The sequence below is a fragment of the Ctenopharyngodon idella genome, chromosome 9, assembly GCF_019924925.1.
Source record: "Ctenopharyngodon idella isolate HZGC_01 chromosome 9, HZGC01, whole genome shotgun sequence".
In the NCBI taxonomy this organism is placed as follows: domain Eukaryota; kingdom Metazoa; phylum Chordata; class Actinopteri; order Cypriniformes; family Xenocyprididae; genus Ctenopharyngodon; species Ctenopharyngodon idella.
The window spans coordinates 26,038,065-26,058,689 of record NC_067228.1 but is presented as its reverse complement, the minus strand read 5'-3'; the positions used below and the strand labels follow the sequence as shown (position 1 = coordinate 26,058,689).

Below are 20,625 nucleotides of genomic sequence, written 5' to 3'. Positions count from 1 at the left end.
ATCCCACATATAGCTACCTGAATTCAATAATTGCATTCAATTGAGATGTGCACATTTCAAATTATGGTTAGTGATCTTTTAAGATAACTAACAGTTCGTGGTTAGTGAAAAAAGAAGTCTGCTATGAGTTTCACCTCTTTGGCGAGTCTTCTTCTTTGCCCACAGGTTCCGGTCGCTCGCCCAGTGGTGGAGCGCTGATGTGACCCCGGAGGCGGTCATTTTCTCGTGCGATATCAGCTGCATTTTGGATGACCAAGCTGTCGTAAGCATGCATACCCAAGTCCTCTGCTCCCTGCAGGAACCGATGGACATTGCACTGCTCCTGCTGCCGAGAAGTGAGCTTGCGACACACCTGCTGTCTGGCCAACCAGCCACGCACCACTGAATCATATATACACATGAGTGTAGTAAGTGAAGTAAAAATATGAGTTGGGTGACAGATTATACAGTATGATCACATTCTAACGGTCTCTTTACCTTTCTGACAGATAATAATCTTCCTGTGCAACTGATGGCAACGGTCATTAAGGTGATCAGCCTGCCAGTATCTCAAAAAAACCTTACTGCTGCCCATCTGAACAGAAAAGAGGAAGAGAAATAAATAATCACATTAGCTTTGTTCCAAAATCAAGCGTGTTGCTTACAGCCTATATACATTGGGGGGGGGGGGAAGCTGCTTGTTCAGTTTACTTAGTTAAAATGACATAAAGCAATTGTTAAACATTTTATTACAACTTAATCCCTTTATGTTCAGTCCATTTTTGGTGAATCAATTTTGTTGCATTAACTGAAACTGCATGAGTGGATTTTTAGTTCCTTGCATGCTTTGCATAAGACTGAATTGGGAGAGTAAATGTTGAATTTAAGTGCTATTTAAAGGGAAAGACTGGTTTGTGTTTAATTTTCCATAATTTTATAGTGGTTACCATTATGCTGAAGACTGGAGCTTATGGTTATAGGTTGTGGGATGGTTGATAATGATGTTTGTTGGTTCATTCAATGAACATAACTGTGCTAATGTCAGTGCCGTGGCAAGCAGTGACATACTAAACATACATGCCTAAAATTAAGATAAATACATTTTGTATAAGCACTTGACTTGAAAAAAAAAAAAAAAAAAAAAATAGTAAATCAAAATTATGTATTTATTTTAATAAACAGAGTTAAATTGACCTAAAGGGATAGTTCACCCAAAAATGAAAATTATGTCATCATTTACTCGCCCTCAAGATGTCCCGAACTTCTATGAATTTCTTTCTTCTGCTGAACACGAAAGAAGACATTTTGTAGAATGTTGGTAACCAAACAGTTGATGGGGCCCTTTGACTTCCATTTTTTACTATATAAATCAATAGGGCTTATCAACTGTTTGAACAACTTAAAGTCCCCTTAAAATCAAAATTTAAGTTTTTTAGCTTTTAGTATGAATATGTTAGCCTTAATGTTATGTATAAGCTGGTGTGTTCCAAACCAATGACAAAATTCACATTTAGGAAATATAAGCATTTAAAACGTACAGTCTCTCACTTCCGCTAAAATGGATCACGGATTTTCATGACATCACATCACACTTCAGCTTTTCATCAAATCTTCTGTCCAATCAAATGCTCTCTAAAATCTGAAGTCCCGCCCCCTCCTACACTATCAACAGACACTGAAGCTGCAGCTGAAATCAGTCATTTGTTCACACATTTACTAGTTTCTACATGGTAAAGTGCACTATATAGAGAATAGGGAACGATTCAGACAGTGTAAATATGCTTTCCATTGACACGAATGAAGTCCGTTTTCGCGTTAGTATCACGTGAACCGCCGCAGTGCAAGCACAGTCTGGTCTGGCCCAGGGACACGAGAGCACAGAGCGGATCATATCCACGAGTCGGCTCAGACCACGAAAGGTATCGGACCCATTTAAATACTGCACAGAATGCTGTATTTTAAAGTGATATAGAGGAGATTAGGAGGATAAACGGTTAAATATTAAAGGGAAACAGAGGTTTTACTGAGTTTAACTGCTCTGGCCGAGCTGTGACATAAACGAAACGCTATTGCCTATTTTAAAAACGGGGCGGGGCTGTTCGATATATTGCCCTGACTTCCTGTTTCAATTGAAATTACGTCAACATATTGAATAATGATGCGCGTTTGAAGACACTTCAGCGGGCCTTTAAGGGTGAGAAAATTATTTTTCATTGAATCCCTTTAATTCTATGTGTGACATTTACTTGAAATTTTTTTTAAAACATACAAAAGAAAAAATCTATCGATCTATCATCTCATTATTAAATGGAATATAAGTTTAATATAATGATATATATCAAAATTGGTCTTCCATTTTGGATTTTAATGATACTGCAATAATGCATTCTAGGATTGCTTTCTATGCAAAGGATACATTTAATGCGGTTTCAGATTTTGCTCAAAATAAGGTATCTTACAAGTTACAACACAATTAAGTTGCCTACCTTCACATCAGCAGAGCATCTATGGTAGCATCACTGTCCCTTATAAACTCGGTCCATAAAGCTCTGTAGAAGTATTTGTAAACTCACCTGCCAGCCCTGGAGTTTACAATGCTGCAGAATGTGGCGGCACTTCTCCTCTGCGGATGCTTTCTTCTTGTCAATGAGGATAGTGTCCACCAGCTCTCTGTATCTGCACCACAAACCCACAGAACATCACTGTCATCCACATACTGTGCTGCAGAGGAACTATTATGTACTTATTACTGCTGTGTTATCACTAATGCCTGTACTGAGATGTCGTCTGCATGGATCATCAGTACTTCCTGCTAACCTGTTTAATATGGCTTTTTCTGTGATTTTCAAATGCTATAACCACCTAAGGCTACTGAGTTTAAGCTATAAAAGACAGTGCTCAATCCTCAATCATTTTCCCTCCATTGGTGGGAGAACCCAACAAGAGATGCAATTAAAGGGTCAAAGGGTTTCAGAGTCTGGATGACCTCTCAGCATCTGTGGCGGTGGCTGTTGGCAAGGCAACCATTCACAGAGAAAGGTCAAACTTGGAGAGCTTTGCTGCATTGTTTTGGAGTAGAGGGATCAAGCATCTGTGGTGCGTAGGGATAAGCTGTAGACACACCCCTCAAACACGTGTGTGTGTTGGTGCATTTGGATTATGCATTATGAACATCTGGCGCAAGGGAATGGTGTTTGTAAATTCCTCCAGTATCATTGATTATTAAAGGAAGAACTAGAGCATTCAGTGATGTATGCTAATAATATTTCAAAACAACGACAGCTGCTTTTCAGTCTTGGGTTCAGAACATGAATGTTCATTTACAGATTATTCATTCATAAAAATCAAGGTCTATTCAATAATGAAGGCCTCCATTTCCACACTGGAGTTTACGCTTCACTGTAAAGTTTTAATGTAATTGTAATTTGAATGTGATGTTGTTACATTGTAATTACACAAATAAGTACTGAGTAATAGCAATTAACAACATGCACTTGTATGTTTTTAGGTTTAGTGTTAATTGAAAGTACTTAATTGATTGTTATTAAAATAGTAAATACATATAATATGTAACAATGGCACATTTAAATAAAGCGTTTGAGATATATTTGAGAGGAGAGAGTGATATTACTCACTAGGTGTCACTGCATTTAAAAATGAAACACTGATATCAAGATAATACAACACATATATGATAATAGCATAACTCATCCAACGGTTACTATATGGTTGAAAGTAGTTGACGGAAACCTAATAATGCTGGTGGCCACCAAGTGTGCCGCACATGTCCTGAAAAGTGAAGCCAAGACATTTCAGTCACCCTCTGTTGGCTGGCTGCAGTATAGGTCATAAACCTCACTCCATCCATGTAATCGAATGTGACGCGAGACAATTATTATTCAATTAATTTGTTTCCGAAAATGGTTTCTATCATTTTAGGTAGTTCTTATCATGCTGACGTATTTTCAAGTGTATGTTTTTCCAGTGGTTTTAGTTAGTTATTTGATGCTTTAAAAAATGGGGTGTAATGTCATGATTGACAGCTGTGCTGTGCTGTGATTGAGTCTGGGGGAGTGGGAGTGTGGGCGGGACCTTGATAACACCGTTCCACCACAGTTCCAGGATCACTACTGTGTAGACATGGGCTTCAAACGACATAATCAGCAATGACCGTTTCTGGGATATTTAGGCGTAACTTTTCTATAGTCGAAAGAAGTGGAGACAAGTCGTCCATCTTTTTTAGAGTCTAGGTGGCCACTTACCATAAAAAAAATCTTCTGCCACACAAAATCAAGTCAGAGATCATGACAGACGGAAGCGAGACATTTCAAACGCTCCCATATGTTGATCACTATAGCCATTCACAGACATATCTGATGAGCGCGTGAACACAATGGCCAATCAGAGGTGTTTACGAATCCGCTCAACAGCGCTCAAAGCATCACATTTTTAAAATTTCAGTACCGAATTGCTATTGCGGTCGGTACTTTTGACACTAGTTTGGGAAACATTCTGTATTTAAATGTCTTTCCAAAAATATTTCACAAATTTGATCTTTCATTCTGCTTGCTAATAGCCTATTAACATTGTTTAACATGTGGTGAATACTTTCTGGCATGCAGCTGCTTTATGGGCCATTAATGTGTGATGCTCGATTCGTGAAAGAGATCTTAGCGCAAGAGCAAAATCGGGTGTTCTTTCAAAACCAAATTAAAAAAATGAGCACAGTTCACATACTCTGGTCGGGTGGCCATGTTGAACAGATGGGAGGGTGGGAGAAGTCAGGGATGCAGTGTATTGTGGGACAGCGACAGGCTTCTCACTGGGCTCAATGAAACACTTGCTTTAAGCCTTAAGCCAAATTAACTCAGCGTCTCCCTTTCAATGTGATTTACAGCAGCCTGGTGCTTCTGAACTTCCCCTAACCCTTCCTCCGTATGACCAAGACCTACGGCATCCCACAGGAGTCATCAACCATGAAGGGAGCCAGGGGAAACCAAGGACCTCTTGTATATGAATATGAAAATTATCGATGCCCTCACAGTTTGTAGGGCCTTTGGGGATTGAGTCATATGAACTCAACAGGGTCGAACTGCCTGGTAGTTATAAGCTCCGAATTGGGGTTATGAGATGGGGTAGATCTACCTCATATTCACAGTAAATAGCCACAATAAAACAGCAACAATGACAACAGACCATCATCTCTTATTCTGAGCATCATTATGGCGATAAGAACCTCTGTCAGGAAAAAAGCAGGGACTGTGCTCGTGTATGAGCATGCATATTAATGCATAAATCAAACTGCTACACCTCTCAAAGAACTGGAGCTGTGCGTACTAGAAAAAAAAGAGAAAAAAAAAGGAAGGTACAGAGAGAGCCTTATGTAAATCAGTGCATTATTGCAGGTTTTCCTGTTCCCAGCTGTTATCCATTAAGCCTCTCACTAGGTGAAAGTAAATAAATAATCACACAAGTGCTTATGTAGAACAAATAAACCAGATGAAATGGGAAAGCAGAGCCAATTGGTGGTTCATCTTATGAAGATCTTTTCAGATTGAGAAGACACATTTTACACATGCAAATTGCAATATTATATCTGATGTATGCATTACGATGTATACTGTAGGTGTATATGGAAAGAAATACTTGTGCATTTCAATAAAAATAAATAAATAAAAAAGAGGAGGTGGATTTGATGCATCATTCATGTCCGTAGCAAAAACGGTGAGATACGAGAAAATGTCTGTATTAATATTTTTTTCCTCATCTGCTTCCTGATAGCACACAAACATCGCATAGATGTCTATTTGTTGTGTGCGTTGTCATCTAGATGTATTTTTAAGCCATTTGCTTATGCAATACATCTCTAAATTGGTGCCTGTTAAATACACATTTAAAGGGTTCACCCAAAAATGAAAATTCTGTCATTAATTACTCACCCTCATGTCGTTCCACACCCGTAAGACCTTCATTCATTTTCGGAACACAAATTACAATATTTTTCATAAAATCCGATGGGTTGCATTGCCAGCAAGACAATTTACACTTTCAATGCCCAGAAAGCTACTAAAGACGAATTTAAAACAGTTCATGTGACTACAGTGGTTCAACCTTAATGTTATGAAGCGACGAGAATACTTTTTGTGCACTAAAAAAAACAAATAACGACAATATCTAGTGATGGGCGATTTCAAAACACTGCTTCATGAAGCTTCGAAGCTTAATGAATCATTTGTTTTTGAATCAGTGGTTCGGAGCGTGTATCAAATTGCCAAAGTTACGTGAATACAGTAAACGAGGCTTTGTTACAGCATAAGTGTTTCGAAATTTCAATGCTTCACCACTGGAGGGCGTGACTTTGGCAGTTTGATACACGCTCCGAACCACTGATTTGAAACAGATGATTCATTAAGCTTCCACCAGACCGCCTTCCGTATTCTTCACAATGCTGTATGTCCTACGCCTTCCCTATTTAACTTACGTTTTTTCCATAATTTGAATACGGACGGCGGTCTGGCGGAAGCTAGATATTTTACTTCATAACTTGTTAAATACGGATCAAATTAAACCTGGCATCTACTCCAACTCAGGTCCATGTATTTGTGAGTCTGTGTGTGCTGTGTAATACAGCAATGATGCTGCACAGCGTTTTAAGGTGGATGAGTAGTTTGTCCTGAGGCCTGAGCTAAACCGTGATAAATAAGCCTGTCATATTCATTAGTGCCGGGCTAGAGACTATCACACACCTCAAGCTGCACACCACAATTCATTCATAAAGCCCAGGAGAGAGGGTGGCTAGCATGATGACAGAGAAGAAAAATACTGTATACAAAGAGTCAAATCATCCAAGAACTTATTGATTGCACGTCACACATGTGCAAAACATACACCCATTCAAAAATATAATAACTTTCCCTTTACCCTCACACACGCTCATGAATGGCTTGATGGAGGCACGGGAGGTTGTGAATGGGTTCTTTGTGACTCGCAGCCTCTTTTTGGCCTCGGGAAGTCAAGGCGTCCTTGGAAGAGACGTGCTGGATGGAGGGTACACACGACTCCACATCATAAGCAAACACAAAGCCGCTTTTATCCAAGGCTTCACTGCTTTATTTACCCACAAGTCAACAAGAAAAAAAAAAAAAAAAAGAAAAAAAAACACACGTGCGGTTGCACAAAGACTGGCACATGGCACTATAAAAGTGGGAAATTGTAGTGTTTCGCCCACTGTTTGTTGAGGGCAGTGCAAACAGAATGATAAGTGAATGGCTGATAGAGCTGGGAAATATGTCAGATATTCACAATATATTCATAATGATTTTCTTTTGACATAATATAGAGTCTTTGGGATCATTTCACACTTATTCTTTGTCTTAGAACATAAGAATAGGTTTTAATAGCTTTTCTCAAAAAAAAAAATAGTCTGATTCAAGGATGTTTCCATGTGACCTTTTAAAATGTTTTAGAAAAAAATATATTTCTGTCATGATAACTCTCTTCAGTGTTTGGCATGGTAATGGGTATGACAATGTTGATATGTTTGGTCTTGGCGGAACAGATCTGCTATGCTGCTGTTGCTTTTATTGCTGCTGCTGCTGCTGCAGAGCAAGTACAGGACTTGCTACAGCCAATAAATACACGACACGCTGCTGTGAGCAAGTAAGACATGCAGCTGCTGTACAAAATAGCGTACATGAATTACCTGTAGCAGATCTATACAGGTGGAGCTGGGGAAGATGGAGGGTTTCTGAAAGCACGCTGCACTGCTAAGGCAGCGTATTATGTATTTAAAGGTTGAGCACACAAGCTCATTGGCTAACTGATACAACAGAAGCCAATAGCTATGTCCTATAGATAATAATGTGATTACGAGCAGATTGAGTTAAAGGACCTATTAGCCTGTGCCATCTAGAGTTTCATGACATAACTTTGTATTACAGGGATAGTTCACCCAAAAATGAAAATTCTGTCATTATTTACTCACCCTCAAGTTGTTCCAAACCTGTATAAATTTCTTTTTTCTGCTGAACACAAAAGAAAATATTTGGAAGAATGTTTGTAACCAAGCAGATCTCGCCCCCCCCCCATTGACTATCATAGTAGGAAAAAAAAAAAAAAAACTGTGGTAGTCAATGGGGGCGAGATCTGCTTGGTTACAAACATTCTTCCAAATATCTTCCTTTGTGTTCAGCAGAACAAAGATATTTATACAGGTTTGGAACAACTTGAGGGTGAGTAAATAATGACAGAATTTTCATTTTTGGGTGAACTATCCCTTTAACATGTTATTAAAGGTGCAATATGTAAGAATTTTGCAGTAAAATATCCAAAAACCACTAGGCCAGTGTTATATATTTTGTTCACTTGAGTACTTACAATATCCAAAATGTTTGCAAATATTTGTAAATTGTGAGAAAATTGCAATTTTAACCAAGGCTCCGGGACGTGTGAGGAGTCCCCTGTCAATTGCGTCATACCCGCGTTACCCTCGGTTTCCGGTTTTATTTTGTAGAAATCATAGAAACACCAAAGACACTTTAATATATTACACGTTTTAATAGACAAGGGAACAACTGTTTTGACGTATTTATAGACAGAAAAACTAATTATTGTTATATAGCTCAACAAGTGTCTCACAGCAGCCACTGAGCGAACGCACAGAGTAACGTTATAACATAATTTTCAACACACTCAAATGTATCTAATATGATAAACAGAGCTGCGTTACCTCATACTCATGACCGGAAAAGCGGAAGCGGCGCCGGCGACTGTGGCATAATAAAAGTTCCGCTGCTCGTGTTTTGCGCAATCGTTCCAGCGGCCTCGTTCAGCTCCCACAACACTCGGTCCTGCTCTGCTTCATACTACAATAACGTTAATAATAATAAAGCCTCCATGAACATGATTTCTTCACGAGTCCTATCCCTATTCTTTTGCACCGTCCATTGAGGTGAAGACCACATGTCCCAAGGATCCGCGCTGAAACTTAGCATCATCAAGCTACGCTTTTGTTTTGAATAGGCCTCTAGCGACCTCTACACCTTTAACATGTTTTTTTTTTTTTTTTTTTTTAAAGAAATTAATGTTTATTCAGCAAGGACATTAAATTGATCAAAAGTGACAGTAAAGGCAATTATAATGTTACAAATGGTTTCTATTTCACAAACTTTTAAACGTTCTGCATTAGAAAACAGTGTGCAAATCATGCTTTGTTTACTTTAAGTAGATTTTTACAGTATATGTTCTCACATTAGCATTTTGAATCAACAATGTTTGTCTGTCAGGCTCCTCTGATGCCTTCAGATTTGTCCTTGTTTTTGAGGCAGTGAATCAAAAGACAACATCAAACTCTAACTGGTCACAAACAGAGGTTTGAATATCAATAATGCTGACTTTTTTATGAACATAATGCGACTGGGGCATGAATAAATCCTAGTAGAGTAAGAAAAACAATCAGATCTGTTTTAGGACATGCATTACACGTATTTTGATATAGATATACATGAGCGAGTGAGTGCACACACACACACAAGACCAAACACCCCTTGCCACGCATTTTACTGATATATGAACAGCTTGAATGTCATAAAGCACACACAATGCTGACAGAGCATCCCCCACAAAGGCCGTGTATATTGACCTCCGTATCAGACAACCTCTCGCTCGAAAAGCCCAAAATTTCCATCACAATCGTCTGGCCTTCGTCTGCCTGCAACCCATTGGCAGCCACTCACCCCGTCTGGCCCAATGCAGCCTTTTTGTGATGCTAACACACACGTACGCACTCTAACAAAAACAAACAGTGCACATGGCACCACCTCATCCAGGCGCTCGCAGAAAAACACAGCACATCATGGGAATGTGAGAGCAGACGCCACAGATTAACTGAAATAATGCAAAGCATATGTCTCACAAAGACCATTTGCAGTGACAAAGATGAGAAAAGTTTTACTTTATGCAAATGAGCCACGTGTGACTACAGGCCCTGATATACTCACGGAAAAGTTAGTTTTCGTTCTTCGCTTAGGGGTTAAAAGACGTTTGAAATACGTATATTGTTAGTAGGGATGTGCCCGAAGCTGAATACATTATTCTGATAGAAATCAGAGCTTGCCATGAGTAATAACTACTACAACATATTCATGTTCTTTAAGTATATTTAAATGATTTAAACCTTGTACGATATGATACACGAATGAATGAAATAAGCACAGCATGATCACAAATCAAACAGCTGCGTTGCCGTCTCTGTGCAACTCTCAGAAAGCAGAGCTTTGTCAAAAGAAATATCAATGAAGATACTGAAACATGCACATTTTCTGAGTGATATGTCTATTTAAATGTTTTAAATCTTGTGCGATATTATCAGTCTCACTCTCTCCAACGAACTCCAAACAAACTTTGTTTTAGCCTGATTTTGTTCGAAATGACGTCACACTAGTTCATTCTTTGATTTATCTTGAAGTATATCGGGACCTTACCAATAGTAAAGAAGACATTGGTGCACAGTTGATCTATCTCATATCTATGCTTTCTAAAAGGGAAACCGCTCTCATTATCAACAATGTTACACCTATAAGGAGGCTATATGCTTCATTTCATGCAGTCAAAACAATATTCACTATCACAGGAGAATCTGAGCTATTTTTCACCCAGTCTAAACACAAGCAATGTCACAAATGTCTGGGTCATTTAATCCAGAGTCAACATGAGCTGCTGTCTAGGAGCTAAAATGTTCTGTGAGGATAAAGTGTCCGTAGACCTTATCTCTCGCTCTATCTCTCTTGCTCTCTCTCTCTCTCTCTCTCTCTCTCACACACACACACACTCTCTCTCTCTCTATCTCTCTCTCTTTCTTTCTGTCTGAAAGATTCATGATGTTTACAGCCAGGTAGTGGAAACTTACAGTGTCATGTGACCAGCAGCGTCCCGATTCATTATCACACTGGAATGTTACCGTAATCCTTTTATCCTTTACAGAGCGAGAGAGAAAGAGCAGCGTGTGATCTAATCAAAGCACACTGAATTACGCTGCTCAGAAAAAAAAAAAAAAAAAAAAAAAAAAAACAGCAGGGAAGGAGAAAATTGGACACTAAAGTAAATCTAAAAAGAACAGACATTAAAAAGAAAAGAACAGCAATGTGGAAAAGCCTAAGAGTAGCAGTGTTATCGTACACTAAAAGTGAAGTAAAGACAACCAAAAGCATCATTATCCATTGATTCGCTATTAAAAATAAATGCCTGACTACAGAAAATTCTTTGCTAGCAACCAATCAGCACTGTCATGACAAAATTGTCATGTGATCAAAGTTTGGGGAAAATGGCAACAACTGTCTCACACACAAGTCTTGATTAATTTAGAAGTAAATAACTCCCCTTGATTCCTAAACTGATCAAATCAGCTCATGAAATCAAAATTATACATTTGTGGCTTTTAGTTGTAATTGTTTAATTTGATTGTTTTTTTTTTTTATTTTAATTTCTATATTCTAATATACTACAAAAAGTAGGACAGCACTATTTGGAAAAAAAAGAAATACTGAAAAAAAAAAATTGTGGTTGTTTCTAGATCTGCACAATTTGGCCCAAATGTTTATGATTATAAATCAACAACAACAACAATAATATTAATAATACTAATGTACATTAAAACTGCAAAATTACAATGCTAATATTTATGGCTATGTATGGCTATCTTAATTTCTTAATTTTTAAAACATTAAACCCTCATGCTTTTATTTTGACAGCCAGTTTATAAGAATTTATTAATGCAAGTTTGCGAAGATAGTTGGCATGTGTTGCGTTCCCAAATGCACATTATAAACAACTCAGAGCACATGCAGATTCCATTTTAGCAAATATACACATTTAAAATAGTCTTCTGGGAAAATTGATGACTCATCATGAACTACAAATCAGATGCTTCAGAATAATAATGCCCCTCCCCCCAATGACACCCGCTAGTTTGACTAGCATTAGCAAGTTGCAAAGCATGTCCATGGCTGTGATGTAAATTAAAGGTAGGGTAGGTCATTTTCAGAGAGGCTAGCAATAGCAAGCTAGCTTTGAAAGCATAAGATCCCGCCCTCCCTTCAGTGCTTCTCCAAAGCCACGCCTCCTCCAAAACACATGAATGGCACAAAGGCGCAAACAAAAGTGTCACGAGAGACAGCGTTAAACTACCTCATGTCTCAAAGCACATAACATTACAATAATAATGAAGGTAAACAACTTAAAGAGCTCTGACCTGTACCACCTGACTGCTGCAGATTCATTTCGGCGTTGATAGTGTTGCCACTGAAACGCATAAATTCGAGTCACAAACCACTCCGAGTATAACGTCACGGGTTTCCATCTCTTCCAAATTATGGTAGTTATGGCATGAATGCAGCATAAGCTTGTTGTTTTGGTTCAGGAGAAACTGTAAAAGGTGGCTGCTGTTTTGGTTGCGGTGCTCGGTGACTGACGTCTGTCTTAACTCTGCATAGCATGAAACGCACTGATGACATGTGATGTCTGCGCAAACGGGGTGCGCGAGGGTATGTAAAAACATATGTTGACAGGAAGGTAGGACATCCTGTCATATCCCTCTGAACATTTTTAGGGTCCTACACCTTCCACAGACAATATAAATACATTTAGACCACTTAACTTATTGATTGCTATTGGGATGTGAAGACACTTAAAACCAGCATAAAAAAAAAAAAAAAAAGTTTTTGAAGCAAATCACCTACCCTGCCTTTAAAAAACATAGTCCTGACATTTCCTGTTTCAACAGGAAATACATAAAACTCAAATTACTCTCTGTGAACTTCGGACAAAAGTTAAGTTTGAAAGGGGGGGATAGAGGAATGAAATGAGTGAAAAAGTATCAAAGATGGAGTGGGAACTTTATGAGCCTCTCCAGCACTGAAATAAAGTCTGGTGTGTGCAAAGAGTGGGAACAGCCTATTCTAAAGGTGTCAGTGTGACATGAAGATGAGGCACTGTGTTCCTAAGGAAGATGAACTCAGAGTCACGCTGAACCCTTGCCTGACAGAAGTAACAGCCTGCCCCTCTTTCAATTTCACTCACGCTTTTATCTTCTACTTTCACATTCTAAAAAGCACGGGGAAGATTTCTTGAAATTACATCCTGCCCCCTTTTTCCATCCAATTTCCAATCTTTCTCCTTGATGCTTTATCCCATTTCTCTCTCTTCCAGTCACGTGAAGTTGAGCCAAGTTCAGGGTGACCCATCCGAGAGCACTTCATCCTCTCCAAAACTGCCCCATTAACACCCCATCAGAAAAATGGCCACTCAGAAAAACAGTTCCCACTGAGGCCTATGACCATTAATCATGGTGTGAAACCAGTGTCACACCCTAGACATTGCTCTCTACACACACACACACACATACGCACACACACAATATACTTTCTGCCTCACCTCAGCTGAACTGAAAGCCCATCTCGAGCATATAGTGCAGACAGCTGGAGTCAGGCAGACACATATCAGCATCTGAGAAAGTGCACTTACGATATATTTCCAGTGGAATGCCGCTTTACCTCATTTGACCTGGCGGCAGAAATGGATTGAGAAATGGATTCTATATGCTCTTGTGCTGAGCATATAGAAACATAAATATATGTCTACAGAAATAGAGTTTAACAGACGGCTTGACCTCAGTTAGTCTCTACGTAATATATATATGGTCCTCATGGGAAACATACTCAGGATATGAACTGCTTGATATAAAAACAGACTCTAGGAAAGGCCCCCACATTTTTAATAGGTTACATTTATTACCCTACAGTAATAAAATGACTAATAAAACAATTTTATTTATTAAAATATTCTATTTTTAATTTATTATTATTTGTTTTATTATTTATATTTTTCAAAGATTTTTTTCAATGTTTATTATTTCCACTGCACACTAATTATTTTAAAAGAATGATATTATACTGCAGTTTGATTGAAATGATTGGATACAGTAGAAATTCAAGACCACTGGGGTGGGAAGGGGGCAAAAGCATCAATTTAAAAATGTATAACAAGGGGGGTACAAATATTTGATGAGTTTAAAGGGTTAGTTCACCCAAAAATGAAATTTCTGTCATTCATGTCGTTCCACACCAGTAATACCTTCGTTCATCTTCAGAACACAAATGAAAATATTTTTGATAAAATCCGATGGCTCAGTGAGGCCTGCATTTCCAGCAAGATAATTTACACTTTCAATTCCCAGAAATGTACTAAAAACATATTTAAAGAGTTCATGTGACTACAGTGGTTCAACCTTAATGTTATGAAGCAACGAGAATACTTTTTGTCTTTTGACTTTGGCAGTTTGACACTCCGAACCACTGATTTGAAACAAAAGATTTGTAAAGCTTCGAAGCTTCATGAAGTGTTTTAAAATTGCCCATCACTAGATATTGTTGAATAAAGTCGTTGTTTTGTTTTTTTTGGCGCACAAAAAGTATTCTTGTCATTTCATAACATTAAGGTTGAACCACTGCAGTCACATGAACTTTTTTAAATATGTCTTTAGTAGCTTTCTGGGCATCTGAAAGTGTAAATTAACTTGCTGTCAATGCAGGCCTCACTGAGCCATCGGATTTTATCAAAATTATCTTAATTTGTGTTCTGAAGATGAACGAAGGACTTACTTGTATGGAACGACATGAGGGTGAGTAATTAATGACAGAATTTTCATTTTTGGGTGAACTAACCCTTTAAATCTAGTTTTACTGTGGATAATAGCTTAGACTACTGTTAAAAAGTTTGGTCACCAAGAATGCATTTATTCGATCAAAAATACATTAAAAACAGTAAAACTGTGAATTATTATACCAATTTAAAATAATGTCCCATTACTCCAGTCTTCAGTGTCACATGATCCTTCAGAAATCATTCTAATGTGCTGCTTAATAGTCATGGCAGTCATGGCCTAACGGTTAGAGAGTTAGACTGATAACCCAAAGATTGCGGGTTCGATTCTCAATATTCGCAGGAAATGACTGAGGTGCCGTTGAGGAAGTCACCTAACCCCCAATCATTCCCCATTCACCACAGCAAATGGCTGCCTACTGTGGGTGTCTGTGTCCACAGTTTGCAGTGTGTGTTCACTACTTACTTCTCCTAATGTGTACACTAACTGGATGGGTTAAATGCAGAGGACAAATTCTGAGTATGGGTGACCATACTTGGCCTTCACGTCACTTCAGTATTTTTGTGGAAATGGTGATACATTTTTTTTCAGGATTCTTTGATGAATAGTTCTTACTCCAAAGAACATGGGATGTGTGTGTTTACTGCTTAAAACAGTAATGAGACACCTATTTGTACCCTAGTCATGGAAAGTGCCTTACAAATCACATCAGCATCTAATTGAGGGGTTGAGGATCTCACCTGCTCAGGAAGCTGGTAAAAGACAGTCGGACTGGGTATCCATACCGGATCATGCGGACCATCTCCAGAACCCCCACGTACTGGAGCTGTGAGGACACGTGGAAGCTGTCAAACACATCAGGCTTTCCAACGTTGTTGGGCCTGACGCACTGGACAAAGTGGGGCGTACATGCTTGCAGCTTACTGGTGATCTCACACAGAGAGTTCTGGAACGAGAAAGAGCGGCAGGAAAAGACAGGTGAAGCTGTTGTTTACATAACGTTGCATACAGACAGATCAGTTTGGCTCAATGACTCTGTTTGCTTCCATTTTTGTAGCAACATGAGTCATGGTGCATCCTCCTCTCACCATCTGTCACCACTTCGAGAAGGCCTAAATAAAACCAGCACTAACTTTGGGAGAAAACCTGTAGAATGGATTTAAAGACATACTTTAGTCAAAAATTTTATTCTGTCAGCATTTACTCACCCTCATGTCGATCCTCACGCTGAAAAATGCATTCAAGGTATTTTTTCTTCTTCTTTTTTTTTTTTTTTTTTTAAATCAGTTTACACATTCCCAAACTCATGACCCTGGCATTGCTAGCACCATGCTCTACTGTTTGAGCTACAGAAATGCAAGATTTGGAACCACAGGATGGAGAGTTATTTAGGTATAATTGAGATACTAATAGTTTTTAATCAATATTTTGGATTAGTTTTAATTTTTTAATTTGTCCTTTTCATTTTAATTTTAGTCAGTTTTAGTAATTTAATTGTGTGTTTTTGTCATTTTTATTAGTTACTGTTTTTTTTTTTTTAAATATTTATCTATATAGTTTTCATTAATTTTTATTTTAGGTTTACTTATTTTAGTACATCATGTTAGCCCTTTAGCATTCCTGTAAATTGCATGCTGTTCTTGAACCATTTGGAGTATATGCATGGTTTTGGTCTCTTTTGAAAGGTATGTGTACCACGGGCGTTACAGTGGAACGTTAACAGGTTAAACTAAATGAAAGAGAAATGTCACCTTGGCAACTAGCTGAAATAAAATTTGTTCAAGATTTTTCTTACTTCAGTCTTTATTTCAGTTAACATTTATTTTATTTCAAGTAATCAAAATTGTTTTTTTAATGGTTTTAGTTTAATAACCCTGCTGTGTGCATACAGTTTGCGTGAACAATGCAGATGATGAAATGTATGTCTTGCACATACCCTAGCATAAAAAACAAAGTATACATAATCGGTCCTACTCGACCCGTTCCGAGCGGGATTCGAATCGGCGTGTCCGGCATGGATGGCTGGCGTGCTAACAAGGACGCTAAAGACCGCAGCCTCTAACGTTAGTTGCTAACAGACCTCTTTTGGGCCAGGGGAGTGAGGTTTTACCTACACAGCTCTTTACTAACTGCCCTCTGTTACACTTACCCCCCTAAACCTCACTCCCATCCGGGTCACGGCACCAATGTAGCCGCTTCAGTTCTACTCGCACCACCAGTGTCTCTGGCATGGGAAGCAGGCTCACTAGCATGGACACTAAAGACCGCAGCCTCTAGCATCAGTCGTTAACGCACCTCTTGGGGAGTGAGGTTTTACCTGCACAGCTTTATACTAGCTGGCCTCCGTTACACTTGCCACCTTAAACCTCACTCCCATCCGGGTCATGGCACCAATGCAACCCTTCCGGTTCCACTGGCACCACTGTGGGTGGGATTCGAACCAGAGTCTCTGGCATGGGAGGCGGGCTTGCTAACATGGATGATAAAGACCGCAGCCTCTAGCATCAGTCGCTAACACACCTCATGCAGCCAGGAGAGTGACGTTTTACCTGCACAGCTCTTTACTAGCTGGCCTCCGTTACATTTACTTTGGGCTTTAAATGAAGCTGAAAATATATTTATATTGGTAGTGTAAAATACAATAACATTTTTAAAAATATTTAATAAACATGCAAGAGATGATGGATGTGTATAATGTGTAAATCTGCAGATGTTTCTGCAGAGCCCTGAACATGCAGATTCTGTGTGGACGTACTGTACTGTACGAGGTACAAACCGAAAAAAGCTGGATCTAAATGATGATGTCATAGGCGTATGAGCCTGCGCTGTGTCAGCACAGCCGGCAATGAGCCTGCAATCGTCATGTGACATTTCTACTGACGCCAGCCGACAGAAAAGAGATGGAGAAAGACGGCGCCGCAGGCCGTAACACATACAATCAGCCATTCAAACTAAAAAAGCTGCATATTACGGCTGTTCCATCTTTCCGTGAGGGTGAACGCTAATGAAAAACACATTAGACTAGATGTTATTTATTATTGTTGAAGGATTTCATGTCTCTTCTACCGCTCTCGTCTGGGAGCTATTTAGGCGTGGATAAATAACTCATGTGTTTGTGCGAGCGGTGTGCATTGAATGCACTTTATGATGTAATCAGCCCTGAACAGAGGGCACAGATTAGACAGGAACACTGTGTGCTCTGCCCATAAACCTCTGCATACATCTCCTGGTGCAGAAACAGGGTATGAAATCAGGTCACGTAGTGTTAGCGCGTGTGAGTATGAACATACCTGCATACCGTTGAGAATGAGGTCATGATGAAAGCAAGAACATGTCTGCATGTGTGCAAGAATGTGACGTTATTTTAATAAGGGGGTGTGTTACAAGGAGACATTTCCATTGGTAGAAAGTGAGAGGTGTGTGAGTTTATGTTGACAATAACAGGGATGGGAATAGAGTGGTGCAGGTATCACATCACTTTATAGGCCAACTGTCAGTTAAAACTGGTTTCCTCGACAAAAACCCAATAGGATTTTTCCATAGGCTTTTGGATTATTGCAAAAAACAAGCTCTGTGTTCAAAGGTTTATGATACTTACACGTTTGACCATCAAGATAATTTTCACAGATGAACACAACTTTTATGTATTTTGAAGCCTAAATGCAGTCACCAGAAGTAAAAAGCTAAAGGCAGGCTATAAACGAATTACACCGCGGTCGCTCGACTTCAACATCACAACCACTAAGCTTCCGACAACTCGAAGTTTTTATCTAAAAACATTTTCCCAGAACGTTTCAGCTAGACTAGTTTATAAGAGCATAATTATGAGCTTAATTATGAGCTTACCTTTTCTGCGTAATGGCGTTTAATATCCCCGACTGCCTGTGTAGTCCTATTTCGCCTTGTTAGCAACCGCCTTTTTCAAGACACATAATAGCTTAAAAAAAAAATCATGGGTAGGGTAATACTGATGTATTTTATGTCGTAGAATAAAACGTGAAAGTGTCTTGAGCTTGTGTTCACCACAGACCTTACTTCAGCCATTCAAAGGTCCAATATGTAAAATTTGGGAGGATCTATTGATAGAAATGCAATATAATATACATAACTATGTTTTCAGTAGTACATAAAGACCTTACATAATGAACCATTATGTTTTTATTGCCTTAGAATGAGCCACTTCTATCTCATACACCGCGGGTCCCCCCTCCATGTCAAGTCACCATTATGTGCCGGCATGTTTCTACAGCAAACCTAAACGGACAAACACTCTACAGAGTGCGCGTTTAGTCACTATGTTGTTGTTCTTCTAAATCATTGGTGTTTTTAGAGGCAGCTTGCCTCATCACTACGTTGAATACGCACGAAAAAGAAATAGTAGTAGTAACGTTAGTCGTCTGGTTTATTAGAAGCAGAGACCGTTCTTTGTTAGAAGTAAGAAAAAACCTCATTGCTTCACACAAGCTACTCTCTGCTCTCTCAGACGACGACATGTCGGCCAGATGGCCACCGTAACTTCTCCGAAAGGGAGGGGTGTGAGGGGTGTGCGCCGTTAGTTGCATTTCGCAACCTCACCACTAGATGCCGCTAAAATTTACACACTGCACCTTTACCCAAAATCCCATTCAAAAAACCCATTGACATCAGGGCGATGGAACTGGAAGTGCTAAAATGCTAACTTGCTTCCGCGCTTTGGCCTACAAAGTAATGTCATACCTGCACCACTCTATTGGTATTTTTTACTGGCACACTAAAGCAAAATATAAAAACATCTTAAAACCAATTTTTTTGTGAAGCATCTAAAGTGCCTTAGACCTTAACAGTACAGTGCACATACACTACTGTTCAAAAGTTTGGGGTTAGTAAGATTTGCTGCTCAAGAAGCTTTTCTTATTAGAATCAATGTTGAAAACAGTTGTACTGCTTAATATTTTTGTGGAAACTTAAAAAAAAAAAATATATATTTTTTTTTCAGGATTTTGTGAATAACAAAATGTTCAAAAGAACAGCATTGGTTTATATATATATATATATATCATATATTAAGATGGGAGACAAAATAAACATTACAATATATACATATAAATTAAATAAATACATTTAATGTTTAATGTTTCAAAAATATACTATTTTTGTCATAAATCATACACATTTTACAATTCAGGATTATTTGTAAATATTTAATTTTATGATAAATTAAAATGACTGTTCCCATCTATGAGATCAGTGATGGTGTGTGTTGAAGACGCCAGTGAGCTTTTCTCTCCCACAGTAACAGTGAGTCTGCTGTTCATTCATACAGAATCCAATATCATCTACAATCACCCACCCTAATCACTAAAACATCAGCAGGCCAAAATCCTTCCTCCCCACAAACCACACTGGGCCTATGAGACCGGCACAACACTAGAACACTTCTTCTAAAGCCTGTTGTTCAAACCACAAACACATGGGCCTTTGAGACCTCTTCCTGGCAGATCTATAATGTTTTGATGTAAGGCAACTTTCTGTACTGTGAATCTGCAGGCTTTTTAATGAGATCCAAAGCTGTTGGAAAGAGGAAGGAGTGGAGTATGATGAGCATCTGGACGGGCTGGGTCAGATCAGGTCAGGTTTGGGAGCTGGTTCTAATGTGGACTTACCCTGAGCTGCACAGCCACAGTGACAGGTCCACAGCGCTCCAGCCGCTGCAGGAAGGACGTTGCTCCCTTCTTCTTCAGGAGCTGCAGAGGCAAATAAAAAGACTGTTAATCCATCCATCCATAGTTTTTGATATGAACTTTTATATGAAGCTTATGACAAAATATATTAAAAAAAAAAAAAAAAAAAAAAAAGTTTGCTTATGTGTTTTTCGTTGAGTATCATATTTGATACATCAGACTTTTAGCGATCATATATTTGATATATGGAGCTCATAATAGAGGAGAAAAAAAACACCTCAGTTTTATTCAGAGTGAGCAAAACATGCAATTTGGTGCAGTCGTTGATAC

General features: G+C 38.8%; 1 protein-coding gene across 4 annotated transcripts in view; it reads right to left on the bottom strand.

Annotated features, from left to right (window-relative positions):
- Positions 1-20,625, bottom strand: part of myo16 (myosin XVI) — a 236,762-nt gene that overhangs the window by 35,402 nt on the left and 180,735 nt on the right. For all 4 annotated transcript variants that reach the window (XM_051904891.1, XM_051904892.1, XM_051904889.1 and 1 more), the window contains exons 26-30: positions 20,278-20,358; positions 15,376-15,581; positions 2,553-2,655; positions 478-574; positions 135-381 (exon numbers count right to left, since the gene is read on the bottom strand). In XM_051904891.1, the coding sequence (XP_051760851.1) occupies positions 135-381; positions 478-574; positions 2,553-2,655; positions 15,376-15,581; positions 20,278-20,358 (734 nt within the window). The remainder of the gene's footprint in view (positions 1-134; positions 382-477; positions 575-2,552; positions 2,656-15,375; positions 15,582-20,277; positions 20,359-20,625) is intronic.